The following is a 27,759-nucleotide window of genomic DNA, read 5'->3' as shown; positions in this document are numbered from 1 at the left end:
GGAGTGGCTGGTCTGGGAAGCACAGATGTAAGCAATTCTCCTGTGCTTCCTACCTGATTGGAAGGGGGTGGACCTTGGGCTAATTTAAAGACTAGCTTCTAAAGGGAGGACGTCTCCTGGATGAGGCTGCTTTTTGAGAGGGAGAGGTCTGCAGCCAGAGATCCAATCACTAGTTGGTGAGTCAACTTCTTCCTACATATGATTACTGACATTCTTAATGGTACTTTTCCTAGCATCACAAAAGATTTATCAGAAGTGATTTTACTGCCTCTAAGGACCAAGAAGTAAATAAAGATTAAGACGACCTTCTCAAATTAGCTAACCACTAAAAACATATTTCTACTTTCTTCTACATGATAAGCCATCTTTTGTTTGTGGTGCTATGTATCAGCTAACTTAGTAAAAACTTATATGAGAAAAAAAATATCTATGAAACATGAAGTTAGAATGTACTGACTTACATCAAATATATTGTGGAGTTATTTCAAAACAGTAAAATTAATTATGATTATCACCTGGAGCACTGAAATCCATCTCTTGCAACAGTCTGAACAAGGTGTGGTACTTTTCCCTGAGCTCTTTTCTCCATATGAAGGCGTCGCATGTAGGCTTTCCTCTGTATTTGTGAAGCTGCTCTAAGTAATAGTTTTCAGAGTAACCTTGAGAAAACAACATGTTTAAGTGAGATATGAAAGATGACTTGGCTGCCCTGTAAACAAGACTCTGGTAGAACTGTTTCAAGAGTAAATTAAAAACTTGTGGACAAGATGGGTGCTTCTGTAACAAAGCAGTGTTAAAATTGGTACGGTTAGCACAGTCAGTTTACAAATGTATAAGGTTCATTCTATTCCATAATCTTGTCACAACACGTATAGTCAAATTCTAACTGGAAACATTGGCTTCTGGTCAGCATGCATGTAGACTATGAATCTCTTCTTTAACTGATATGGTTGCTTTGGTATAAGCTTGTTAATTTGTTGATATTAGGCAACTGTGGAAAAGACACTTGCAAAAATATATATATTTTGGGAAAAGGCTTAAAAAGCATCTGCCTCTAGAGCAATTTGCAAATGAAGCTGAAGAAAGGTAACTAAATAGCTTACATTTAAGCTTAGAAATGTTTCTTTGTCCCTTCATGTACCTGTCTTGTTAGAGAAGAATTATGAGAATGTAATTTAGGTTTGAATTCTACTGCATAAAAGCCTTTGCAGGAACAAAAACTGTTTTGGCAACCAGTAAGACTGAACTCTTCAAAATGACTTTTTTCTTGTTATGTATGGCTGGATTTAAGTATACTTCTGATAATCATTAGCCAGGATGGGATAAAAGGAAAGGCAACAGGTCTCCGAAAATGAGTTGAAAACTCATATCCCACAGGTTAATACTTACAAGCTCTTTGTGATAGTTGGGCTTTCCTTACAATATGACTGTACTCATAAACTATATCTTGAATGTCCATACATCTCTCGTAGTAGTGTTCAATTTGTTCCACTGTTTCTTTGTCATGCAGAGGGTTAGAAATCTAGAAAAATACACATAACATTTATATTACCTGTTGTTTGTTGTCTACACTTTGTAATAAGCAAGCGTTCTAGGCAAATAATGAAAGGAGATTATTTACTACAACCAGCTTATTTGGCACATCATGTTAATGTGCCAAACAATACGATGCCAGCCATGACAAGATTATGATTTCAAATAGTCAGCATAATTCACAGATAAATTTGAAAAACTGATGAAACTGAAAAACTGATGAAACGTGAATGGTGTTTACCAGCAACTTCAACAAAATCACAGATTATCAAATGTGTCCTGTACCTTCAATTACTCTAGAAAACTGAGCAATACTTAAACTGTATTTAAATAAGGACTTAATTTGAGGAATATTGCTTTACATACTTGTTTTGAGAAGTCTTATCCTCTAACATTTGAAATACTAACACTGCAAGATGTGACATGAAATGATCATATACCGCTTATATGTTCCCAAGTTCCATTATGTTTCATATTGCTGGCTGCTAATATTTAAATGTTTGCCCAAATACTGCTCCTCTTTACCTGGTCTGTTTCCAAGACATTAAGACGATAGTACTTCACAGGTCCAAAGAATGCTTCAATACCATTTACATATCCACTGCCTCCAAGGACAAAATATCCAGCAGTGTCATCGCAGTAGAAATCTTCCCTGAAACTTGAAAACACAAGAGATGTGAGCTGGTTATCCAAGAGGTATTATGAAAGGGGGGGAAAAAAAAATCTCAATTTCAGTGTCCAACATGATCCAGTTTTTTAGAATCAAGGATAAATAAGAATATTTTAGACAGCAGGATTTCTACCAAAGCAAAGCAGATAACAATTGCCCAGGTGAAATTCTAGCTGCCTCATGCAACAGCAAAACTTCCTTTGACTTCGTTAGCAAGGCTAAGACTTCATCTGACAACTGATTCCAATACTACTGATTTTTTTTCTTTTCATTCAGTTTCTAGCACAGAGATCAGACCACAGCACTACAGTGTACAGCACATTACCTCAAACTGGCTCATGGCAAAATTACCAAGTTACTCAGATCATTCTCAGTGTAAGTATAGTGATGCAAACTGGTTTAGAAAAAGATAACAAATTCTGAACATCTGGCATCTTGGTTATGAACTTGTTGTCCTCCAGTTTTCCGTATCTGAATGCATATATTACTTGGCAGAAGGGAAAAGACTGCTTACATAAAAGACTGGTGGTGTTGTCTTTTCAAATTCTTCCCAACGCTGCTTACTTCTACCTAGAAGAAAACACAATATTAACTCCAATAGACTAAATATTGCAAGGAATCTAAAACACTTCAATACACAGTTCACAAAATTACAACTGCAGATGTCTTGCGTGTCCTCTGCATCATTGTCACGTATCTGATTTGTGTTGGGAAAATTCAGTGGAAAGCACTGACAGTGGTCTGTGGTGGCCAATCACAAGAGGAAAAAAATAGCACAGATATTACCTACTTCAGCTATTTAATTTCTATCTTAACTATGACATGCCTGTACTTCACTGAAGCATTTACTCTTCCAAAGTGTGAAAGTATGTTTTGCTTTTATACAGTAGAGAAATGAAGAGAATATTCATCTCCTCAAGAAGTTGTAACTTACAGGTAAAGAATGGCCAAAAAGTTAATGAATCTAGGAATTAGATGCCTGAAAAGGAAGACAAGTTGAAGTTTTCATATATGTTGCTATTTTAAAAAGTTGTCTAAGGACACACAAAACAACCTTGCAAAATTTCATCAAGTGCTGAATGGATTCATCTTCCAGTGCTCTTAAAGTAAGACTCTCAATTTCTTGATGCCTCAATCTCCCATTCTTCTGTAACTTAAATATTTTGTCTATGATCCTGTTGTATTAAACATGTGAAAGTGAAGTAACTAAACACGGAGATTTCTGTGCACCTCTGGAGTATAAAGCATTAAAAAAAACTCACTAAAGGAAGATGTGTAAACAGAATTGAACTGAACCATAGTTTTATCTGTCCCAAGAATGACTCTAAGTACTGAAATATTTTTAAGTTTGGTTATACTTTCCTCTTCCTTCTGTAAGAGTACTCAGCTTTGTGATGTTCAGGAATTTGTCAGAGGCATAATCAAATCAGAAGACTCTCAGTCTTGATCCTGTAATTTAGTCAGACGCATACCTGTCCACCCTTGAAAGAGAGATCCAGTCGAAACCACTGCTTCAGAGGAAGGCTGAAGCTTGTTTTTACTGCAAGGTCATCTCCTCTAATGAGGTGCATCTGAACATGCACATAACCTGACAGAACAACAAAGGAGAAAAATACACTAAACATTACAAAAACATCAATATTAAGAGTGGATTTCCTTATATCCTTATATTTCATCTGTACTCTTTGTCAGCAACAGAAATCTGGAGACTCGCTATGCCATATGTGAGCTCTAACAGGGAAACATGCTCTCAAGTGCTAATGCACAGGCTGCTACATGAAGCCACCGAATCAAAACCAACTTGTCTGGGGAATAAGGATATTAAATGTGTCAAACAGGAAGGACAGGAAGTTGATCTCAAAATGCTATACATAATTTTGAACAGCACAGGGGGACATGAATATCTGTTCAGTGTTCAACTATTAGCACATGAGAATGTAATTACTGACCAGGTACACAATCACTCCAGACCCCATTACCTGGACCTGCAGAATCTGAGCTCATAGTCTGAACTCATAAGAACAAAACAGACTAAGATAACCTAATAAGTAGGTTATCTTAGATAAGATACCTAATAAGATAACCTAAAAGTAGGCCTTAGAACTCTCAAAGCAAGTCCCTTATTGAGGAAGTAGCTTCCAGTGGAGCTGTCACTTCTGTTTTCTCTTCAAAGGAAAGTATTCAGTTTGTAATGGAAATATAATGAATAATGGAAAATTTACCACAGTGCTATATCAACTATTCTAATGATTTATTATTTAAATTGGTAATGAGACAGAGAAAATAGAAATAGCAGAAATAGCTGGGAGGAAGACATTAGTTGTGAAACCTGCACCTGTTATGAGAAAGCCAATGGTGCACTCTTAACTTTTTCCTCTTTGAGACTGCTGAGCCCTTATTTGCTGAATTTCTTTCTGTTTCTGAGATAGAAGAGCTGCCTTCTGGCAGGGAAGTTCTTTGATTGTAACTATTGTTAAGATAAGCATTACCTCTGAACCTTTTTCTGGATTAGGGAAATAGACCTACCTTGAACATCACAACATATGCAAGAACTTGAATTATTTGAACTTCTGAGGCTATTCCAAATTTTCAAAAAAATTTATGCAGTATGTATTTAATAACTGAGAGCAATATTAAAGTAATATGTCAATAACAATAATTAAGGTTGTTTACCAAAATAAGACTTTAATCACAATGCTTCTTCCTAATCTGCAAGGCCCAGTGCTTCCTCCTGGCAATGCAGATATGCAGACATTTTCCAAGTTATCCAAGACCAGATGCTATGCAACTGTTTTTCAGTTTTGCTCTACTTATTTAGCAGTTACCTTTCTTTTCAGATGCAATAGTAAAAAACAAACAAACATTTTTTCAAGATCAATTTCACAAAATAAGTTATTTGTTATTCCTGTGTATAGACTCAGATCTATAAAAGCTGCATTAAATCCTTTCTGAAAATAATTAACGAAATCCCTTACCTTCCTCATTTAGAAATATAGCGGGAGTACTGTACATCTCTTTTGGATCAATAAAATAGAGTATACCACACAGATCCTTTTCACAGTGATGCAGTAAGTATAGCCAGATTGAAACAGTGAACCTGCACAAGGGAAACCAAACAAGAAATCCACTCCTGATGAGAAATCTCTTTATGTAAATTCAAACGCACAGATTTCACCTTCATTTAGCAAACTTGTTTCACACTTGTAGTCTTTGGAATGCATCCTGTGTAGTAAAAACCTTCAAACTAACTCTGTTTAAGACTTTCTAGCTATGATCTGCTTATAATTATGCACTTCTGTGGCACTAATATGAGAGTAAAGTTAAAGAAGCATGATTTGAATCAGTTCCACAATGGTGGATCAGAACCCACATCACTAAGGAACTGAAAAAGCAGCTGAGACAACCTGGAGCCACCTTCCCACGTGCAGACTGTACAAAATCTCCCCATGCATGTTTTTGTAGTCTTGATTGCGGAAGCCAGTAAAAACTAAGTTGTGTCTTCTGTACTAAATACCAGCAGTGAAAATGTGCTTGGGAAGAGCAGGTGAAATAGAATTTGTAACCTCTGGGTAGTACAAATAGGTATGAATACCTGTCATGGAGTTTATCAAAGGATAAATAAAGGTGGAGTGTGTTCAAACCATTGAGCAGTGGGAGAAAGGGAAAAAAAAAAAACAAACAAAAAAACAACCCTCAACTTTACGTATTAAGCAATTTTTGTACAAAGCCAGAATGGTTTTACCAGCTCTGATGACATTACAAAGGAGATTTGCTGAAGAACTAAAATCAGAATTTATGCCACTGCATGATGTGTCTAAAAACTGCTTCTGTCCTATCGACAGGAACCTGGCACTTATTTCTTTAACAACAAAGTCAGATCAATGCTGAATGCCTTTGAAAAATCAAACCTCTGATGTACAACCCAGCAAAGCATGAACAATTACAATCTTTGACGTTTTCCTACTGGCTTGTAGAAGGAGGTATTAATTGCATTTTGTGTATTTAAGAAAAAATATTTGTTTGTTGGTCAGCTTGCCTTATATTTCTGGAGAGAAGTTGCTAAACATAGAGCACCTTGTATCTCTTCCTTAACTAAACCACTGTAGGTCTGAAAGTTTAATAGCTGCTCTGATGTTAAAAATAAAAAATGTAGAAGTGATGCAGTTTTCCCTAATACAGTCTACACCTTAAATAGCTAGCAAGGTCATATTCTCCACAGATGGAACACGGGTGAAATAGAGGTGTTTGTAATCCACAATCACTTGTAAATAAGTTATTATGATCTGCAGGCAAACACTGTGCTTCCAGCAATACTGTTTGTTTGTACATTGTTCTTTCCACCTTTCATCTCTGGCAATATAGCAAGCTTAAATTCTGCACTCCTTATTTGCTCCCTGACTGCCAGTCATACCCCATCTGGACAAATTTCCTGGGACACAGTTGGGAACAATGCTGACGCATTTTGCTTTCTCTGTTCCTATGGAATGCCAGGTAGAGTCAGTAGTCCCTCAGATTCCCAGCCTATCCCTACAGCAGGCTGTCTGCTGGTAGCTGCCCCAAATGATAGTTGCCTACTCTGCTAAAAGATAAAGGCAAATCTCTATTGGAAAGCTTTTTCATTCAATGAAATCCTTGATGAAACTGAGAAACCTGTTTGATTAATCTTTTCAGTTGTTTTTTGATGCGGTGGGGAGCCACCATTCACATACAAGCAGCTAAAGGAAAAATCTTTTCCACTTCTTAACAGAGCTACCCACAGATGTCATGCAACTGCAACACACAGGCAATACTTCATGCTAGTACTGAAAAGACAACCTGAAGGAAAGAGCAGGTGGAACGGTGTGGAGCAGGTACAGAGCTGCTTAAATTAATGCTGTGTTTTGTCAACCAGACCTTCAGCACCTCTGTACCAGAAGCAAGTGCATGTCTGAGTAAAGAGCAGCAGACAGTGCAAACTAGGCTGTCACACATCCTAAAAAGGCCAGGAAATTAAAACTGCACTGAACTAAGTTATGGTTTGTGGGCTGCTGATCTGTACAGATCCTGCACTCGTCAGTTACTCTTCTTTGGCTCTCACTGCTCACAGACCAAACACAAACAAGCAGGCAAGTTCAAGTTGCTGTGATCATGTCCTGTTTCTGTGGTAGTGTTTCTGGGGTAACAGCATCTGGTGGAAATGAGATATGTATGCACATGTATGCACACACATTTTGTCTGAAGTAGCAAAATATGGCTGGAGAGTTGTGGGAAGGGGGAGAGGAGCACAGAAAGATGCTAGTGTGATTCCTCTGTAACTGAATAGTGTGTCTGACTTGGAGAGTTTACATAGGGATGGTGGAAGGGAATAGCATAAGTTCAAGCTGGATGACTCAATTAGGCAAGAGACTATCATTAAGAGCTTGTCAGGCTGCAAACTAGTGTGAATTCATACGGAAAAAAAAATGTTATACACTGTCTGTCCTGTAGGAAACAGTACTCTGCAAATGGTGTTTGAAATACAGATCATTCTGTAACATAGAAAACCTCAGGAGAGGCAGTCACAAGGTGGCTGTATGATCACAACAGTATGTAATAGCTAACCTACCCTCCTAGTGGTACCAAACCAGCTTAGTTACACCTACAGTATTATCTCTCATGATATGTCTTACAGTAAGTATGCCTCTTAGGCTCAACTTAACTCCCCACAAAACTGCAATCAAGGAACAGAAGGAACTGCTAACTAATTTGAACCTTTTCTCACAGTATCAGGTGGTATTTCTTTAATTATGAACCAAGCTTAAGAACTGAAGTGTACATATAAGCATATTCTGTAGCCTACAAGAATCAATTACAGTGCATTTCAGCTATTTGCCTATACTTACATTGGATAATCAATCTGATGTTGTCTGACTGTTTCAAGTTCTCTGTTTTCAAATCGTTCAAATCTCTTCACAATTCCTGTCTTCTCCCCACTGGAAGCATATATGAAGTTGAGAATCTGAACACCATCTGCAAAAATACAGATTTCCTTAATCTGCCAGAAAACAACCATTGTTAACTGAGTAATTAAGTAGCTCACAATTGTATAGTCAAATATTTGAAACACATAATTGATTAAAAATTGCAAACTTCCAGTAAGTTCTGAAGCACAAGTTCATTTGCTGATATTAAATGCATTAGTCTTGGAGTGAATAACTCACAGGAAAGTGAAATGGAATCTATTTCCAGCTGCTGCTGGAAGCAGGGAAAACACTGTAAGGTACTTAGATTTGAAGCATGAGTTAGCTTAAACAAAAGTTAGTAAGGAGGAAAATCTTAATTTATGTTATGTGTTTAAAATCTCATTCTACCTTTGGTTATGGCAGCGTGAGATTAATCCACAGCTCCTCAGCTTACTCTCCAGTTAAACTGCATGTATGGATAGATACCAATTCTGTTCTTAACTGATACACACAATCTAGTACTAAATCTAACTGATAATGCTGCCTCTATAAGAAACAGAAGACATTAACAGTTCTTCCAAGGCATATTCTTTTCTAAAATTGAGCAATTTGTCACAAGTTCATTTTTAAAAATTAATGGCTTTTGTTATACTAAGTGTTCTCATCTATAATGTAATTAGATAATGCATTAAGATGTTTACACTGTTGTCAGAGATCACATGCTCAGACTCCAAGAAGTCTCTGGAGGCAAGAACTACTTTGCTTCCTGGTTCTTCTCAATGCATTCACATGTCAATGTAGCAAAAGCAAATGATAAAAATGCTTTTACAGGTTTTACTAGGAGAGAACTCTTTAAAAGCTAATAACCTTTTTGCTTTTAGGTTGTGTATGAATGTGTACTGAGGACAAAGGCAACTGGAAGTGGATATAAACCTAGAAATAGGCAGATGAGAAAAAATAAAATAAAAAAATAATCAGGAGAACTCCGACAAAACCTAGAAGGTAAAGTTGGGAGTTTCAAGAATTCATGTAATTGGGTAGGACTTTTTATTTACATATATAAATACTTCCATCTATCAACTTAGCCCAAAATAAAATTCTTCTTGCTAAACAACAGGGTATACCAGATATAAAATTTATTTTTACACTATCTCTGAAGTTTAATATTCTGTTAGTAAATTGTAACCAATATAATTCTTATTTAGCAGATGATAGTTATTTTTTCTTTTTATTTGTGTGGATCTATGAGTACACTTGAAGAGAAATGAGAATTAAAATGTTCAAATATAACATATTTAGTTTATAAACACTAGAACAAATGTTGAAAAACTAGCACTGTTGAAAAATAAATTTATTTTAAAACTTTTATTTTAAACCCATTCGTTTTATCAACACTCCTTGACCATGAAGGAAAAAAATAAAAAAATTAAAAAAAAAGTACTGCAACATTTCTTGCACTATGAAGTCTTAAAAACTTGTTTTTGAGCATATGGTCATTACCTCAAACAGAGGAGAAGTAGACTACCTGCATTAGAATTATGTATGCAAGATGTTAAAATAATACAATCACAGACTCTCTTTGAAAATAAAGTTTGAAGATGAGGGAATGATGTCCAGTGACCTATGTGAGTTCTAAATACAATTTTGTGAATATGCTCAGAAAATAAAAGGCAGTGCCACTGTGCTGAAACAAGCCAACTTTGAAAGACACGATGATTTTTGTCATTTGAAGCTCTGATCTCGCACTTATTAATCTTACACTCAACAGTGTGGGTCAAATAAATTGTACTACCCAACTTTTACTACAGCTATGTATTTTTTAACATCTTACAACATTTTCTGATGTTCTTTTGGTCCTATTAGTCCACTTGGAAACAAACAACAACAAAAATGGACATAACACATACCGCTTTCATGAGGGCACTGAGGTATCTTGTTTGCCTGAAGCATCCACAAATAGTCAGCACCCCACTGAAGACAGACTTTGTGGTCTTTATACGGGCGTTCAAAAGGTGGAACTGCTTCTAAAAAAGTGTAATTCTTGGCAACTGCCTCCTGGTAGCTTTCATTCTGCTCAACATCGTAGCTGCTAACTGATTGGTGACTAATCCATGCATATAATATCACACTGTGCACTATTATTGAGTTTCTGATGATGTAATCATCTCTGTAAACCATGATGCTTGGAAATTTCAAATGTATTTGTCGGGTTTGACGAACATCAATATTCTTCTCATCCTTCCACCTTCTTCTGTATACTGGTACACCAGTCCTGAACTCTGAGGAAGCTACTGCTTCCAAATTAATTATACAAGGCTTAGAACATAAATATTGAACATAAACCTCAGAACTGTTAAGGACTTTCTTATCCAAAACATTTAAATGAATGAAGTCCACAGAATCCATCTTTTTTCCAAACTGCGGTGTAACTGCTGTTATCCGTACTGTCTCCTTTCCAAAAGATGGCACAAAATTCTGTAAATAAAGAAACACAATAAAACAATGATGTTAACCAGAGAACCAAATTTACACAATTACTAATATACTTCAACCAATAGCAGATGGTTTATAGACAGTACTCGGACTCCAAACCGCAGGATTCTTTCACACACCAAGTAGCTATGGATTACTGAAAATATACCACCAAGATTTTAATGGCAACAGTTCCCCTACCACTGACTTCTCAAAGCCACATATGCTTCTATAAAACAGTACTTAGAGGGTGTATCCTGCAAGTGGAATCTGGTCCACTAAGATACTGACTTACACGTCATGCTATTTACACATGTTCCTAGGATCAAGCTAAAAGAATATCTACAAAAAGGTGTTGGCATTTATTCGTCGTATCACTGTTCATTTGCACTGCTGCAGCCTGATATTTTTATCTTCCTAAGAAGTTAGATCATTTTGTTTCCTGCATGAGAGGTATCTGAAGAGCAGGAATGATCACCAAGGCAGACCACTGTTGTTTCCTGAAAATCAATTCATATTCATAAAGCACTTCATAACTTACTACTCAAATGTTCCTAAGTGAAAGATGGACTTGTAAATCTGAGCAACAAGTCTGGCAGACAGGACTTAGTTTCTGCTCCCTATAGCTATGTACAATATATTCTTTATGAGTTCTTGGACATGCACAAGGATTATCCTCCATGCTGAAGTTCTTGTCTCTGAAGCTTCTGACTGCTTTTTTTCTTTCTGCTCAGCAGCCAGCAACTGGCTTGATGTGCTGCCAGGGATACTGAGGATTACTGAGCCTGGGGAGCCACCACCATCATTGTGCTTCTGCCAGATTCCCTGATCTGCATAAAACGTTCCAAACTGTCACTCTGGACTACCAGGGAAGCTGGTCGTTAAGGTTATTCAAAATGAGAAGCTCTATTTTCAGTGTCTTTTGATTTTGTGAAGCTTAAATAGAGTGAACTGAAATAGCTTGGATAGCTACTTCACGCTGATGACTTTTTCACTGCAATTCTCACAATATTTAAAAACTTGAACCAAGTACTTTGTACATTTCTATATACCAGATGCATGTGCTGTTAACCTGAAGGAAAAGACCTCACTCCTGTGCCAAGATGGGGATCAGTAAATAAAATGAATAGTTCTCCTTTTTATATCTTAAGAATACATTAACAGTCCTTGAAAGCTACTCTGAGAACAAATATTTGCCCGCTTAACTTAAAAAGCTGTAACTATTAGGAAAAGCTTACCTGTACTCCCCTCCTCGTTCCTATTTTAGATTTAACTGTGTGACCAAACTTTTACCCTTTATTTAAAGCAGAAAGAAAAGCGAGGGAATTTTTGAATGAAGAAGGTGAGTATCGCTGCTAGCAGCTGGAAACTCCAGATAACCAGATTTATTCACAGGCTATAGATCTTTCTGTACTTGTTACTCAAACTGCTTTCTACAAGAACAGCCAAGAGTTCCTTACTTCCTTGTGTCCAGCATGAGAGGCAGGAAACCAAATGTTCAGTGATGCTGCACAAACACATGGAAACCCCAAGATACTTACACAAGGTATTTATTTTGGACAAATAAAAATGCAAACCACACCACCATGCCAGGATCTAGGCTTTTTACAATAGGCTGTGTCTTCATAGTAACAGCCTTCCTCTCCCTCTGTCTTGTTTCCCATTCTATAAAATGGATAAAATTATATTGAAACTAAATCACCATTTCAATCATTAGTGACAAAGGACAGTAGAAATACCCATGAATCTAACAAATCTATCTGCAGGCAGTGCTTAAATGATGTGTATTAAGAAGGATTTACTGAAGGGGATAAAAGAGAATGACCAGTAGGAGGCTGGTGTCTATTGGAAAACTGACCACCGCATCCTGCAATAACATACATGCAGAAATACTGATACAAAAGCTGACAAAAACTTTATTACTAATTCTAATATCTTTTAAATATACTATTATATGTTTCCTTATTTGGTTCTAGTTACCTCTACATAGCACACGCAATGGCATCCACAAATTATGCTACAAGTCCTCTGCTTGATCAATACCACTCATATTTATCAAACAATTTTTGGACCTTGTGAGAAACAGTACTGGAAAACAGCTTAATCTGTATCATATATCAGAATCTTCCCTGTGACATGGCCCCCAGATTACAGAAGTAAGACTGTATGTTTATCACAGTATGCTGAAGTACACCGGGTAGACAGTACAAAGCATCACATTACTGCTGCTTTTCATATATATCTATTTACAGCCCAAGTGTACACAGCCAGCCCTCACTTTGCAAGGGTTTATCCAACACAGAGACACAGGATTTGGCTCCCAGCAGACACTGCCTGGGTCTGGCAGTTTTCATTAGCAAAGACACAGCAGTATGTGAACGCAGCCATCTGGCTTCCAACAGAAGGCCAATTCTGGCAGAAACAACGTTACTTTTTGTGGTGCGTATGTGCCAAGGCAGCAAGCACTGCGACCCACAGCCAGCTCTTGCAGAATAAGCTCCATGATGCTCCTAGAACAACAAGGCATGACATAGTGTGACCACTGATGTGCAGATCAACCTCAGCTGTGTGTCTTCCCTCATCACCTGTTCTGCAAAACAGCTCCCACAGGTTTACTCATGAACATTTTCTCATTGGTGTCTGATATACTGACTGAGACATGTTTGGGTCTGCTGCTGCATCACATCTGAACTCCTCAGGATGCTCATCTAGGCTGGGGGGCAGCACAAAGCCATCCCCCACTGATGCTGCCATGACAGAGACCAGGGACAGTGCAGTCTCCCAAGTCAAAGCCCAGTGTTTGTTCCCACCTGGCTGTCTCCCTGCATTGCTTTCCGGGCATTGTACGGTGCATCTGTTAAGTGAGTACCTCTGCTCTGTAGTAGGTCCCAGGTCTTTCCTCAGCATTACCTCAGACAGTGTGGAGTATATTGTGCATAATCTCTGCCTACAGGGAGCTGAGATGAAAGGATTACAAAACGAGTGCGATTATGAGATTTAAATACAACATTTTCCCTGTGCAGTAAACAGGACAGCTACAGCAGATCAAAAATGTACTGTAGGACAGGCAGAGTTCAATGAGGAAGGCACAGAGGCTTCACTGTGTGGGGCACCTTAATCACAAAGGCTGTACAGGTTCTGTTCTTGCATCTTCTCCTGAAACCCATTGAACCTGAGGGCACTAGCCCATGCCATCACACTAGATGTCAGGACAGAATCACAGCCATTAGTAGGAAAGTGAATATTTCAGTGGTGAAATACTATAGAAAAGGCTCGGAATCGTGCTTTGCTTAGCTGGAATAAGATCTCAGCAGGAACAGGGCTCAACCCTGCAGAAATCCCCTGCATGATCCTATGGGACCGGGCCTGTTTGCTCAGAGCCTGGGGACAACCACAGCCCTGTACCTGGCTGGAATCGCCACGTCATGCTGATTTTTAAGCTGTGCGGAAAGGAGACACACCAGAGCAGGTGCCGCTCTGCTCCCCGTCAGCATCAGCGTCCCATACAAGCACGGGGACTCTAACTGGAGTCTGTGTTCAGCACAGTAGTAGAAGAGGAACAAACTGCACTTAGCAGATGCCTTTCGAAGGCAGTGTTTCCCTTCAGGCGTTACAGTGGCCACACAGGCATCTGACAGCGGAACCCCCATTCCCTGCAGCCCAAGAAGCCCAGCTCAGTGCCACCTGCCAAACGGAGCGCGTTACCGGCCCGGCCCGGCCCGCCCCGAGGGGCCGCATTCCCCGATCGCCGCGCACACGCTTCTCCGTGCCCGGGGTTTGGGCCGCGGCTGCCCGACGCCCTCCCGGCGGGCCGGGCCGCCCGAGCTCGGGGAGCCGCGGCAGGTGCGGGGTCCGCCACTCACCATCAGGAAGAGGAGGAGGAGAGGAGGGACGCTGCGGGGCTCGGCCGGGGGCCGCATGCTGCCGCGGCGGCTCAGGAGGCGGCGGCGCCCCGCGGCGTGGCGCTGCCCGCTGCTGCCCGGCCCGGCCGGCCCCGCCGACACGGATGCGGCAGATCCGGCTTCCTGGAGGAGGGGCTCGCGCAGCGCAGCGCCGCGCCCCGAGCGGCCGCCGCAGGTGCGGAGAAGAGGGCGCGGCTGGGTCGGGGCGGCATCCGGCCGCGGAGGGGCCGAGCAGCTTCAGAGCGGACAGAGCGCCGGTGCTCGGCAGGAAGTGTCCGTTCCGGCGCCGCCGTTGCGCCTGCGGAGCTCGGCGGCGCCACGCCGCCCTCCCCGTTCCGTCTCGCCCGGAAGCGGCGACCGCGGAGCTTCCGTCCCAGACGCGAGGCGTCCCTCAGCCGCCATGGCCGGGCTGTCGCGTACGCTCGGCATCTTCGGCTGCTTCGTGGCCGTGGTGGGGGCCGCCTTCTACCCCATCTACTTCCGGCCGCTGCTGCTACCCGAGGAGTACAGTGAGTGCCCGGGGCGGGGCGGGGGAGCGGGCAGGGCAGCTGTAAAAACGACGCGAAACTCGGAAATATTTGGTCTCAAGGTGACCCTGCGTCGTTGGCTGGGACGGGGCCGTGCGCAACTCACGCCCCCGTCGTTCTGTGAAGCGTCGTACCGGGAAGACCCGGGATGCCCCGGTAGCGGCGTGGCGCGGAGTCGTGCCTCCGTGCCCCTGTGCCTGCCGAGCCGGGCGGCGGAGCGTTTGGGTGTGACGCATCTCAGTGTAAGAGCAGACGGGCCGCTGCCGCAAAGGTGCGCGCGGTTACACTGAAGAGATTTCTAGGAAGAAAAACAAAATGGCAACGAAGTTACTGATCGTCTCAGAGGGACTTTAGCCTCGCCTCGATGGAGGAGTAAAATTTAACTTGAAGGCATCCAAAATAATGGAAGGAAGCAATGTCTGTGAAGGTGGAAACTGCCCCGAGCACGATTTTGGTACACACGCAGTGGGCACTTAGCAAACACACATGCTATGCAATACTTGATTCCAGGCTTCGTTTATCACATGTGCCTCCAGCTCTCCTTGGTCCACACCTTTGTTAATTTCCTGTGTGCTTTTCTTGGTGCTTATCAGCTGTATGAGAGCTGCACAAGTGTTCGCCTGACTCTTGGATTCCATGGTTGTGGTACTTCACTGGGAATATTAATTTTAACCTTTAGGGTAGGGAGAATTTAATTTCTGGGGTAAGCTGTGTAACAACAGAACTGCTGTAGAAGCTCTTGCCCCTCATTGACTTGAGCTGTGGTGAAATGCTCATTATTTCTGTGTATTAGGAAGCTGGGTCTGAAGTCCTAGTTTTTAAGGGGGAATAGCTTCAAACTAAAAGAGGGGAGACTTAGATTGGGTGTGAGGAAGTAGTTTTTTACAATAAGGGTAGTGAAGCACTGGAACAGTTGCCCAGAAAAGAGGTGGTTGTTCTGCTCCTGGAGGCACTCAGGGTCAGGCTGGATGGGGCTCAGAGCAACCTGATCCAGCTGCAGGCATCCCTCTTCATTGCAGGGGGAGCTAGACTAGATGGCCTTTAAGGGTCTCTTCCAATTCAGACGATTCTATGATTCTAAGTCAGACATCTGGATCATCATCACGTAGTATTCTGCAATAGGGTTTTACTTCTCTGGAGTGATTCTTGACAATGTTTTTTAAAGGCTTAAAAAATTGAGCGGGATGGTCAAGAGGCTGCTACAACCAAGTGCTTTGATGTTCTGCTTCAAAGCACTGTGGTAGTAAAGCACTTAATAGTAAGCAGGGGGAAAAGTGGTGGTGGTGGCGGCATTTATTAGGGTAAAAAGATACAAATTTAACCATTTTTCTTCCTGAAAGTGGTTGAATCTTCAAAAACATTTGTATATAATTATGCTGTAATTGATAGTTCATTGTCTCATATAGAACAAACCTGGAATAAGCCCACTGCGTGGAAAATATGCCCCTAATATTTAGTTTCAAAAAATTTACAAGCAGTGGTTTTATAGATGCATGAAATCTCCCTGGAACAACAGTTTCCAGAACACAAAGATGGAGATCACCTATTCTGGAATGAATAAATCCTCTGAGTAGTTTTATGTTGGGCATGTGAGGATTATCTCCCTGAAGTAGTGCTCCTTCCTTAAGTTAAGGGATCACAACAGGTGTTTTAGCATTGTTTGTAAAAAATAGTCATTACTTTAAGATGGTTATCTCATAGTTGGTTCTGCAAGGTTACAAACTAGCTCTTGGTTTCTCTGTGAAATGTGAATGTTACATTTGTGTTGTATACATGCATACTCATCAGGATTTTACTGTATGGGGTTCAGACCTCACTAGGTGAGGTCGAGATGTTTTCTTACTTTCTTTTTCTTAATATTGTTCTTTCTGTTTGTTTTTCAGAGAGAGAACAGTCAATAAACCGAGCTGGTATTGTTCAAGAGAATATCCAGCCTCCAGGTATACTTGATTCATGAGTATAACAGTACTGTACTGTTTTAAAGGTTTTCTTGAACACTTGAGTATTTCTATGGATTTAAGTAACGCAGTAAAAAATACATGTATTAAAAAAAAAAAAAAGAAAAAAGTCTTACTACGAAAATATTTTCTCAGGCTAATTCTTAACTTAAAATTGTGGACTTAATAAAATCTGTTTTAAATTGAACTATCCAAGAAAGTTTTAGGGATTCTGTTATCTCTTAAATACTTTGCACACAAGAAAATCACTTTTGCTTCAGTTCAGAGTAAACAAACCATGAGTGGTCTGAGCACTAGCTGTAAAAAATAGTTTGCTGCACCTTTGTTTTATTGAATGCTGCTTTACAAGTCAGCTGAAATGCAATTTGTGAGGAATTTTGTTTTTACCTTCCATTACCTTCCAGCCTCGTGGGAGGCAGAAATATGTGGCACTAAAGGAAATTTTGAATGCAGTGCTAATAGCTTTTTGATGCCTGCTGTTACAAGTAGAAGGAATAGGAAAGTGCGAGGGGAATAAAATCGTACTGCTCATTTATATACAATTATACCATAATTGATAATTCATTGTCTCATATAGCAAAACTGGCAAGGCTGAAATTTCTCACTTAGAATTAAGGAATGCATGTCTTGATGAAACAGTTTGTATTTGAATATGTTAAAGGGTAACTTAACTCTTATTTTTAGAAGAGCCTGACAGCAACAGCAGGGGAATATCCAATAGCATTAGTGCCACATAGTAAGCTATGCATATTAGTGAAATCATCAATGCAGGACTGACTTTCCAAGAAAGCAGTTAAATTTTGAAGAGGAGCAGGCAAGTTATATTGACATGAAAGTCTTGCAAACCTGCCTTTTATTAAACAGTAAAGAAGATTGGACAGTTTCATTTATCCAAGATGCAGGTACTTGATGACCAGTTCTCCTCTGCATAAGTTTTTCATGTAAATTTAGCTGTTGATGAAAATTCATGAGATCCAGTAGTTGAATGTGAAATCTAGACAAACTGAAGTGTAAAATAAGATGGGATTCTACATGATTTTTTTCCCAACAATATTGTAATACCTTACATGCTGGTGTGAGGGACTTTTCTGCTATCTGAAGCTTGAGATGAAGATGAGGTTGAATTCCTAAATACTTCTCAAGCTTAAGTAGATTTTTGAGCTCAGTGCAGAAAATGTTATTGAGATTCATTCATATTTTTTTTTCCACAAGGCTGCAATAGCAGACAAGATTGTTTTGTTCCCAAAACTGTAGTTATGAACTGCTGGTATTTTTGTATTTGTTCTGTAGGGTTAAAAGTATGGTCTGATCCATTTGGAAGAAAGTAACGTCAGCCTGGTGCACTTCAAGGCAGAACTGAAGATGAACTTCTTCAATTATTTCTCCTTACACTGAAGTATGCCTTCGGGCGTCACTTGAGAAGAATTCTGATTATGCTGTGTGGGCACATGAGGAGCAACAAATGCTACTGGTTGGAAAGCCAAGAGGAAAAAACATCCCAGTTTTGGCAGGGTGCTGTGGTACAATGGACAGACTGCTAGGGAGGTGACTTTTCTAGTGTTTAGAAGTAAAATATTTACTTCCTTGAGAAAAAGGAAGAACAATTATTTTTGTGGTTAACCTGTAAACATTTGGAGAACAAATTATGAATAGAATAAATTATGCAGACCACTACAGTTTCCTCCCTAGTTTGAAAATTGCTTTCTGTGGTTTAATTGTGAAAACACGATAGAAGTTTATACTGAGAAAGAGCAGTGAAGATTTGCTCTTTCTTAGGCAGAATATAACATGGTAAGTGAGAATTTGTGCATTAAAATTTATTCCTTTCAAACCAATGTGTATTCTACTTTATTTGTTATATATTTTGTGAGCAGGTGTGATGGTTCAACTTGACTGGCTGCCAGGTGCTCACCTAGCCAATCTCTTGTTCCCATTCCTCAGCAGGATGAGGGAGAAGACAAGGTGTAGAAGCTCATGGATTTTGATAGCAACAGGAAGATTGTTTACTGTCTACTACTGTGGGCAAAACAGACATGTCTTTCATGGGTTGCCGTGTGGACATTGACTCTGGCGAGGACCTCTCTGCACACTGCAGGGAAATACCTTCTCTGGTGCCTGCAGCACCTCCTTGTCCTCTTTTTTTCTGCATTTTTACTCCTATTCCTCATTTTTTTCCTCCTAATTCTGCCTGTCTTTTCTTGTTGTTTCTTAAATATATTTTCACAAAGGTGCAACCCATTTGGCTGGTGGGCTGATCTGTGTCCTCTGTGGGTGCATCAGGAGACCAGCTGGGACTGTGTGTATCATGATGTTGCAGCCTACCTCCCTCCCACAGAAACCTTGACAAGTATACCCAGTAAAGTAGGTTAAGACTGGTGGGGTAGAAAAGCAGGTATTTCAAAAGGTATTTTAAAAGCACCTTTATGATGAGTGTAATGATCATGAGAGCAGCCTAGTAAAGGATTGCTCCTATTTAAAATCCTTACCCTAATTTGCCTTAATTTAATTGGTTAGTGTTCTGAATAAATGGTATTTTCAGGGGAAAGAAATGATCTGTAACCTGCAGTTATGGGCTTTTTCCCAGGTGATATTATTGAATACAGGTGTAGCACATACATTTAGATTGTATATGCTATCTTCTTTTCTTAGTATTTATATACTAACTACTACTTAGTATATTTTCTTAGTATTTAATTGTGAGACAAACATTTTAAAGACTATTGCAAGAATGCATGTGCAGTGAGCATTACTTACTAAGTGAACAGGTGTTAGTCTTCTGCATTGTTGTTTTTTTCAGACATCATCTGGCTTTCTTAAGGACAGATAAGACTCATCTTTTACAGTGTTCTTTGCCAAAACAGTTGTTACTTGGTATCCCTTTTCTGCCTTTTGTTGTTGATTCCCTCCCACACAGACACATACTTCCTCTTCTGTATTTCTCACATCTTTAAAATCTTATATTAATGAATGTCTTTTTCAAATCTTTGATATTTCTTTCTGGCAAGAAAATAATTATTATTCATGCAAATCAATACAAAATAAAACTCTTAAAGCAACAGGGAAGATACTGCAGTAATTCTCGGTTTACACTGAAATTTTCTGTCATTTCTCTGCCAGTTGCCTGAAGATTTGCTCTGGACTCATTGTAATCCTGCAGTTGGCTTCCCGGGCATAGTGACAGTGCTTTGCTGTACTCCTGGGCACTGGACACATCTCCAGTTGCTTAGTTGCAGGGAAGGTTGGATAGATAGCCAGTTGTGTTCTCCAGAGCATTTTCCTTAGCTTGCTCTGAAGTTAAAAGGTTTGTGCTTTTGTGGACTGCAAGTATCACTCATTTTCAACACAAGTATACGAAGCAGTTTGGTATGTTTACAGTAATACGAATTCTGTATTACTTCTGGCACTTGGAAAATTTCAGTATGTCTAATCTGCCAGGGGTATCAATCTGATGCTTTTGTTCCATCTTTTCTGATTATTGTGATAAAATGTTTTCTAAGAATGTTTTTGAAAGTGTTGTTCTTTAATATGAACTCTAACATTTTACTTGTTTTAGCTGGAATATAAACAACAAATTTGACTTTATCCTCTGATAGAGTCTGATAGATGTTCCAAACAGTGTGCTTTGACAATCTGACAGAAGAAATTGCTTGTACTAAGTTTGGGTCTGCTATTTTAAGCTGATAAATTGTGACATTATTAGAAGTTGTAGTATGGAGAGGGAGGTGGATGTTTTGATCTAAACCTAGACATGACTCTGAAATGTTGTAGATTGTTAACAATACAATGAAACTCTCAAACACAAACACGATAGGATGGGTGAATACAGCAAAATGCGTGGCAAAAAAAGAAAATAGAGATTTTACAGTATGTGCTGAAGACTGCACTTGAATTGTTGAGATTGTTTTCATTGGGAAGGTGATAAGGGTTTTTTTTTTTCCCTTTGGTACTTAAACACATTGAGTAGTGTTAACTGATCTTCAAGTATTACTGTGTAGATGGTCCTCTTTAAAAAAAGAAAAAAACAAGTCCAGAAAAAGAAGCAGTTGTTATTTTTTGTGGTTTTCTACACCAGAATAAATCCTGCGTTTTCCCTTCTTGCAGTCTAATAATAATTAACTACTTATTTTCTCAGAACTGTGTACACTCCTACTGACCTTCTTCACGTTAATATGCAGACACAGCAGTAAATGGAAAGCTGCATTGACTTTTTCTGTGATGCCACACAACCCAAATAGTATGTTTGTTAGTGGAAGGAAATTATTTTCTAGCTTCTCAGAAAGTGCTGCAAACGATACAGTTTTTATGTGGACAATGTATGACTGGAGGGCAAAAACCAAAGTGCAGGGTAAAGCATACGATTATGAAAAACTGGACTGGGAACTAGATATTTCGGTCCTGAGTATTTCAATGTTTTAAAGAATCCTTTTCAAAAAGAAACAACTGAAATTTCCTGGGGCTTCATACGTTAAAATATGCTCTGGGAACAGAATTTTGGCTGTTTGGAATCAAAAAGGAAACTCACCTTCTCTTCACAGTACTGATGTTTATTTCAAAATCTCCAAATCTGAGCATGAACTTTCACATGTAAGTTGAAGTACAGCCCAATGTGAATATTACTACTGTTGCAGGAAAAAAAATTAGGAAAATGGACAGGTCTTTCTGTGGGCTCAGGTGTCTGTTCTAAGCATACACCTGACCATTTTGCATGTTCTTTGACTTGCCACTTTTGATGTCTTCTGTAACAGTGTGTCCTACCTTCTGTCCTTTGCACAACAAAAAAGTAGCTAGAAGTCTTGCAATATAGCTGAAAGTATTGAGCAGGTGACACTGAGTACAACTTAAAAGAAGTGAGGGAGAGCTGGAATGTTCTGTAGGAATACATTTGAGGTAGGATGGCAGGCATGAATGGGAGACAGGACATTCTGATCAATGGAATGAACAGGAGCATGAGGGCCATACGTCCATGGGAAACCATCCTTTCTTAGCTCCACTGCTCACAAAATGGGACACCCCTTTCTCTCTTCTCTGTGTACTCCCCAGCAATTCAGAGGTAAATGTTTCTGAAGAAAGTTCCTAGTAAAGACAGTGAGGTTATCATGAAAAGAGATATAAGGAGATCGAATATAAGTATCCTTCACTCCTGCCTACCTTGGGAGGTCAGAAATCATAGAACAATTCAGGCTGAAAGAGACTTCATGCTGAAAAGTATCTTTCAGGTCACAGGGAAAGGTGCCTCCTTCTCTGTCTGCTTTTTCCTGTAGCTCTGTACAGTACAGTATCAAAAATACCAATCAGGGTAGAGGAGGAAGGTACTCCCATTGCTTCAGCAAAAATTCATGTAGGAGGAGTCCTTCTCAGCCACCCATTCACTCCCAGAACTGGATGGCTCTGGAAAAGTTTAGGATTGTATTAATTCCTTCAGCTTGGAAGAAGAGAAACCACTGTGGATACTAACCGTTTGCTCCATGGCTGCTCCTGTGACTTTTGGGGTGTCAGTGATTGTAGCAGATCACCTCTAGATCCAGATTTCCTCCCCATCTACTGATAAGAGGGACGTTCATACAAGAGCTCTAACTTGTGCCATAACTGACTGCACCATTAGGAGACTTCTGAAGTCTGGAAAGCAGGTAATCTTAGTAACAGAATCTTCATTATCTGCATGTAGCTTCCTCTGAAAAAAGCTCTCCATTCCACTGGTCCTTCTTATAGTTGTCCTGTGAGTGGCTGGCACAGGCTTGCAAGATGTTCCAACAAAGAATTTCTCATGGTTCAGTCCAAAATCCCATGTTTCACATTAAGAACTTGTCATGTATTATGTTCCCCTGCATTTTCTGTGTGCTTTTAATATGGTTTACTTGATTTTTGATGGCCTTTGCTGCCTTCTGCCTTTCCTACCCCTCTCTGCCTCTGGGTCAAAGCAATGATGCCAGCAGAACCATTAGCTGAAGGATCCTCTAAGCAGCTTGGAGGGTGATCCAAGGAATGTATTCCCATGCATTAAGTCTGCCATTTCTACTAGTCTGTTGCAGACTTCCTCTTATTTTTTTCAGCTGACAAGCCTTTGGTTCAGAGCAAAAGCTCTTGTTATTATTCTGTATCACACCTAGTACAGTTAGTTTTTGTCCCATAGTTATCACTCTAGCCTTTTAAAGTCTTTTGTATAGATATTACCTCTCTAATAATTTAATCAGGACACTCCATTAGTACACTGTTATTTTTTGTGCCAAACAGCTAAGTTTGTACTGAGACAGGTCTTTAAGAAACACCACCATTAAAATTCCTCCATGCCAATGACTTCCCTTTTGTCTTATCTGCTTTAGCTAGTTCCATGCTTGGTTTACGAATCTTGTAACTAATTGCTTTCCATGTTGCATCATTTAAATGCTTTGCTAATGTCCAGACAGAATAAACCCCCTGAATTTTTGTCATGCCAACAAGTTTATTAAGTAGCAAGACATGCTGACATGTTGACTTTTGGAATTTTGATTTGCATCCCCATTTTTCAGAGCTTACCGTGATCTTGTATGATCTTGTATGTTTTTCTCTTTTTTTCTTTCTTTTTCTTTTTTTCTTTTTTCTTTTTTTTTCTTAAAATAATAACAACTAGGTAGAAATTCTCCAAAAGAAGTCACAGATGTACTTGGACATTGTCCTACTTTCTTGTCTGGATGTACCGTAATGCACATGAAATGAAGTACTGAAACTGTTAGAACTAGCTAAACATTGTGAGCATGACCTGTCTTACCAGCCTGAGATGTTTGCTGCTATTGGCTGTTTTCAAAAACTATTTGCAACTTCTGAGTTTTGTATCCAGTATCCACGCTGTTGATTATTGGCCCAACAGAAAGTTGCTGTAAATGTAGTTCAAGAACACAAGGCTGGTTTTATTTAGTCACTAAAGCTATAACACATCAAGCTTACAGAAGAGATTATTGACAAAATGTGATTTTTTAATGTGAAGTGTTATCTCTGCATCATTAGCAAAATTATTCAGGGTGATGTGAAAGCATTTACATCTGGTTCTGGTTTTCACAGGTCACTGAGTGCACATCACCTAGTAAGGCTCTTGACAAAGCAGGTATGACATTCAGATAATGAAGAAAATAGGAAGTCTCTCTTGGTTTCAAAGAAGAGGTACAGATTAAGGTAAAGATATAATCTTTCAGTTGTGCCAATGGTTTTAGTGGAAAGATACTTTGTGATTAATTCGTGAACTGTTGCATTCTTTGTGACTTACTTGGAATATGGCATGTAATTCTAAAGGTGCCTCACTCTATCTGATTTCGTGTTCTGTTTCCAACCAGTCATCTCACCTCACCCTTTGCCAGGAATCTTCTCATGGTGATGTGTTCCATCTAAAGTTCTGGTCATCTTTAAGTCTTAGAAGTGCAAAAGGTATTTCATTTCTGTTAATTTTGGCTTTCCAAGGTAAAGAGGGTTTGTATGCTACTCTGTTTAGATGAACATGAATCTTAAAGACTGAGCTGGTAGTTTCAGGCTGTATTTACAGCCTTAAATCTAGGGGAGATTTATAATCTTCTAGACTATTTTTCCTACCTAAGTTTGTAGGTAGATAGTTCTGCTTCTAGAGTGAACATGCTGTGTGTTCAACCAGTTACGTAGAAAGGCTTAGTCATGAACACAGTACTGTTCTGAAGAAGGATTCACTATTGCATTGCTTAGGAAACTGTTTCCTGTGGCAATTGACTACAGCAGGTATAAGGGTCCTTACTATCTAATTCCTTCAGGATTCAATGATTTTGTCTCTTGCAGGTTTTGAGTTAAGTCAAGGGAAACTATTGCATACTTATAGTATAGGGACTCTTCTTTAGTTATGGATCTTCAGATTCCAACTATCTGAAAATCTTGTCATTTTCAATAAAATGTTCTCAATGCATAGCCTTCTTTGTGTATGAGGCACCTTATGAAATGTTAGCTCTGCAGCATAGGGGAATATTTATGTTTGCTTTATTGATACTATCTCAATGAAAACAGAAGTTATACTCTTCAGACTCACGTGTTAGTTAATGTGTTCACTGTCCTGGTAACAAGTTTCTCACTCGAAAGCATGGCAGGAGATTTCCCTTAAAACAACCCACATATTCCAAGTATAATTGTATGATCTGATTCATATGGATGTTTCTGAATTAAATGCTAGCTCTTACTTTGGAAGTCTTTGTAATTCTGGTGGATGTTGTATCATCACTGAAAACATAACATTATATAAAAAGTAATGAAGGTGGAGCTGCATCCAATTAAATCTGAAGAGGGGGGATATTTAGTTGTTCCATAGATGTATTGGAAGGAAATTTTTGCTGAGAAGTTATGTGCACACAGGGGAGGACACAAGACTAATACCAGAACTTCTGTGCTCTCTTGAGAGCACCAACACTGAGATCTTCAGGTCGTTGACTGGATTAATATATCTTGCCAGGAGGCTCCATGCAGTCTGCAGTATGTTTAAGGAAACATAGGATCATGGTGAAGTCCCAGACTTTACTTGAGTACAGGCCAGTGTGATGAATGCACACATTATGTGTCCACTGTGCAAATTAAAACTATAGAGCTGTGTTTGCTTTTCCCACTAAGGTTGGTGGGAAAGCAGTACAGCTCAATGACAGTATGGATGGAATGGGATTTTGAAGACTTGCACTGCCAGGAGAGGTGAGCTGGCATCTGGATGAGCTAGTCATGCTCCCTATCAAAGTATCTTTGATAGGAGGGCTTTGGCAGCTGGAAGGCTGCCATGTAGTGGAGCATGCATGATAATTCCAACTCTCTCCACCCAGCAGAGCAAGAGCTGCAGTCACATTTTTGCGAACTCCAGCAAGCGCTAGCAATAGATCCAGGACTGCTCAGGTCAGTCAAGACAAGAACAGAGCCATCCCTCCACACACCACAAACCGTCCAAACCATCTACTGATATTCAGTTTAGGCAGTATTATTATTTCTGTAAAGGAGTGGTACTAACAATTGAAAGCCCTCTGTGCAGGCTCTTTCCAAATGCTCGTCTCTCGTTTCCCTTGGTCTGGAAGTCATTTTAGATTTGCCAGCTGGGACTCAGCCCCTGGGCTGATTCCAGCACCTGAGCCTAGGTTTATGTCAGAGTGAGCTGGCTGCTCCCGTGGGACATTACGGCGTGCCCTGACTCAGGAGGTGCTCAGAAAGGTGCTGCTGGACCTCTGGAAGGAGACGGAAAGTGGCAGAGTCAAAGCTGAGTGGTTGGAGAGCAGTGATTTCCAGCTCCTTCAGATGTTTATTTCCTGGTGAGTGGTATGCTTAAGAATATTCTTAATGTTTGGGGTGGTAGCAAGAAATGATAGACTATTTACTTTTCCTATTTCTTCTGTTGTGAATTTTAGAATATCTGTGACTAAACATAGTCACTAGAAGAACCCCCTAAGCAGAGACTAACAAAGTGGATGATTATCCAGTCCTGAGTGTCTGAATGTGGAGTGAAGCTTCTGTTTAGTGTTTTCCTAGTGAAAACAACTTGTTTTTTTAATATAAAATACACAATCTCTGTATTTGTATCTCATACATTATTACTTAAAAAACAAAAGCAGTAGTCTATATGATTACAGCTGAAGAATGCAGATTTTGTCCTTAGGCAAAAGGTAAAGGAGAAGAAAAATGGCATTCATTTCTGTTATATAACCGAGAACGTAAAATCTTAGAGAACAGTGTTAGATTTTTCCATTCAGAAATACAGTGTATAATTAACACAATTAGTTATTGACTTATTCACAACCAGGAAAAAAGACGTTCATTTCATCTTGTTTTACAAAAAAAATGGGTCCTCAATGTGTCAAGTGCCACGTTAATAGCAATTGCAGACTGTTTTTAAACAAGGATGGCAGAAAGTTAAGAGTTGAGGAGAATTATCTCACTTGTACTGATGGTGAAAGAAAAAGACTGAATGCTTTATCTGCAGTTCTGAACACAGCTTTCAGCTGAAGTCTGTTTTATATTCAAAACTCACTCCAAACATTAGCTTTTGCCGGTTCCTTGATTATGTATCAATTTAGATTGACATAAAATTTGGGCTCATTATTTAAGTCAGACATCTAAATCTGCCCTTGTGTAGGGAAAAAAAAGGGATTTTCCCAGCCTAATAACCTAGAATTTGACCCATCAAAGGTGTCTGTCAAGAGGGACTAAGCTAGTTAGGGAAGTTCAATACTAGTATATGAAAGCCACCTTCAATAGCAACACTAATTAAAGGCTATTAAGCCTGGACTAGTGTCCTTTCAGCATCATGGTATTAGTGTCCTTTCTTCATCGTGACATCTTCTCTCAGAACTATCTGCTATGGCTCCTTTCAAGCACCTTTCACCTGATCAGCTCCTCACAGAAGGTCCCCCCAGCACAGTCCGAGTCTTGACTCTAGAAATTTCAGAGACATTTGACTATATTTTTCAGACCAAAACATACTCCTGGGAGGCAGCTAGGCAATCCTTTCATGATAATCTTCAAAGCAGTACATGTGCTTATGACCTCTTACGCGCAACCCAGCACTTGGAGGTCTTGATCTACAGCCCATAAATTCCTTCCCTGCCTACTATATTTGAAAGTAGTCATAATTACTTCTAAAGTTTATCACTCAAAGTGAATGAGCCTCGGTGGGGATGTTCCTCCTTCTTCTTTGCAGTCACTCCCCTTCTGTGGCCTGTTTACTCTCATGCAGTCTTCTGGGTAATTAGAGTAATTGCTTCTGGTAGGTAATAGACGGTGGTACTTGGGCTTTGTCACTTGTGTTTCCTGAAGACAATGGCT

The 27,759-nt window shown here is 39.7% G+C and overlaps 3 protein-coding genes and 1 long non-coding RNA gene across 5 annotated transcripts in view; 3 read left to right on the top strand and 1 right to left on the bottom strand.

Moving 5' to 3' along the window:
• The window catches only part of SEL1L3 (SEL1L family member 3), a 30,512-nt gene extending 15,928 nt beyond the window's left edge, over window positions 1-14,584 (bottom strand). The window contains exons 1-9 of the mRNA XM_048941998.1: window positions 14,460-14,584; window positions 10,032-10,599; window positions 8,065-8,191; window positions 5,179-5,300; window positions 3,676-3,791; window positions 2,718-2,773; window positions 2,059-2,191; window positions 1,390-1,522; window positions 516-659 (exon numbers count right to left, since the gene is read on the bottom strand). Of these exons, the coding sequence (XP_048797955.1) occupies window positions 516-659; window positions 1,390-1,522; window positions 2,059-2,191; window positions 2,718-2,773; window positions 3,676-3,791; window positions 5,179-5,300; window positions 8,065-8,191; window positions 10,032-10,599; window positions 14,460-14,516 (1,456 nt within the window). The 5' untranslated portion in view covers window positions 14,517-14,584. The remainder of the gene's footprint in view (window positions 1-515; window positions 660-1,389; window positions 1,523-2,058; window positions 2,192-2,717; window positions 2,774-3,675; window positions 3,792-5,178; window positions 5,301-8,064; window positions 8,192-10,031; window positions 10,600-14,459) is intronic.
• LOC125691979 (uncharacterized) lies at window positions 99-13,385 on the top strand. Of its 2 annotated transcripts, XR_007376388.1 has the most exons (6): window positions 99-176; window positions 2,480-2,578; window positions 6,046-6,183; window positions 6,951-7,053; window positions 9,006-9,126; window positions 11,334-13,385. It is a non-coding gene; the product is annotated as an uncharacterized LOC125691979 (long non-coding RNA). The 2 variants fall into 2 exon arrangements; XR_007376387.1 differs by lacking the exons at window positions 9,006-9,126; window positions 11,334-13,385 and having other exon boundaries at window positions 6,951-8,057.
• Window positions 14,585-14,612: 28 nt separating the features above from the next.
• SMIM20 (small integral membrane protein 20) lies at window positions 14,613-21,077 on the top strand. The gene is made up of 3 exons (XM_048941999.1): window positions 14,613-15,007; window positions 16,909-16,965; window positions 18,274-21,077. The coding sequence occupies exons 1-3, from the start codon at window positions 14,899-14,901 to the stop codon at window positions 18,309-18,311; spliced, it is 204 nt and encodes a 67-aa protein (XP_048797956.1). The 5' UTR covers window positions 14,613-14,898; the 3' UTR covers window positions 18,312-21,077.
• A 4,980-nt stretch (window positions 21,078-26,057) lies between these two features.
• The window catches only part of RBPJ (recombination signal binding protein for immunoglobulin kappa J region), a 147,077-nt gene continuing 145,375 nt past the window's right edge, over window positions 26,058-27,759 (top strand). The window contains exon 1 of the mRNA XM_048941447.1: window positions 26,058-26,249. Within this exon, the coding sequence (XP_048797404.1) occupies window positions 26,236-26,249 (14 nt within the window). The 5' untranslated portion in view covers window positions 26,058-26,235. The remainder of the gene's footprint in view (window positions 26,250-27,759) is intronic.

The sequence above is a fragment of the Lagopus muta genome, chromosome 4, assembly GCF_023343835.1.
Source record: "Lagopus muta isolate bLagMut1 chromosome 4, bLagMut1 primary, whole genome shotgun sequence".
Classification (NCBI taxonomy): domain Eukaryota; kingdom Metazoa; phylum Chordata; class Aves; order Galliformes; family Phasianidae; genus Lagopus; species Lagopus muta.
This window is presented reverse-complemented; position numbering and strand designations above follow the sequence as displayed.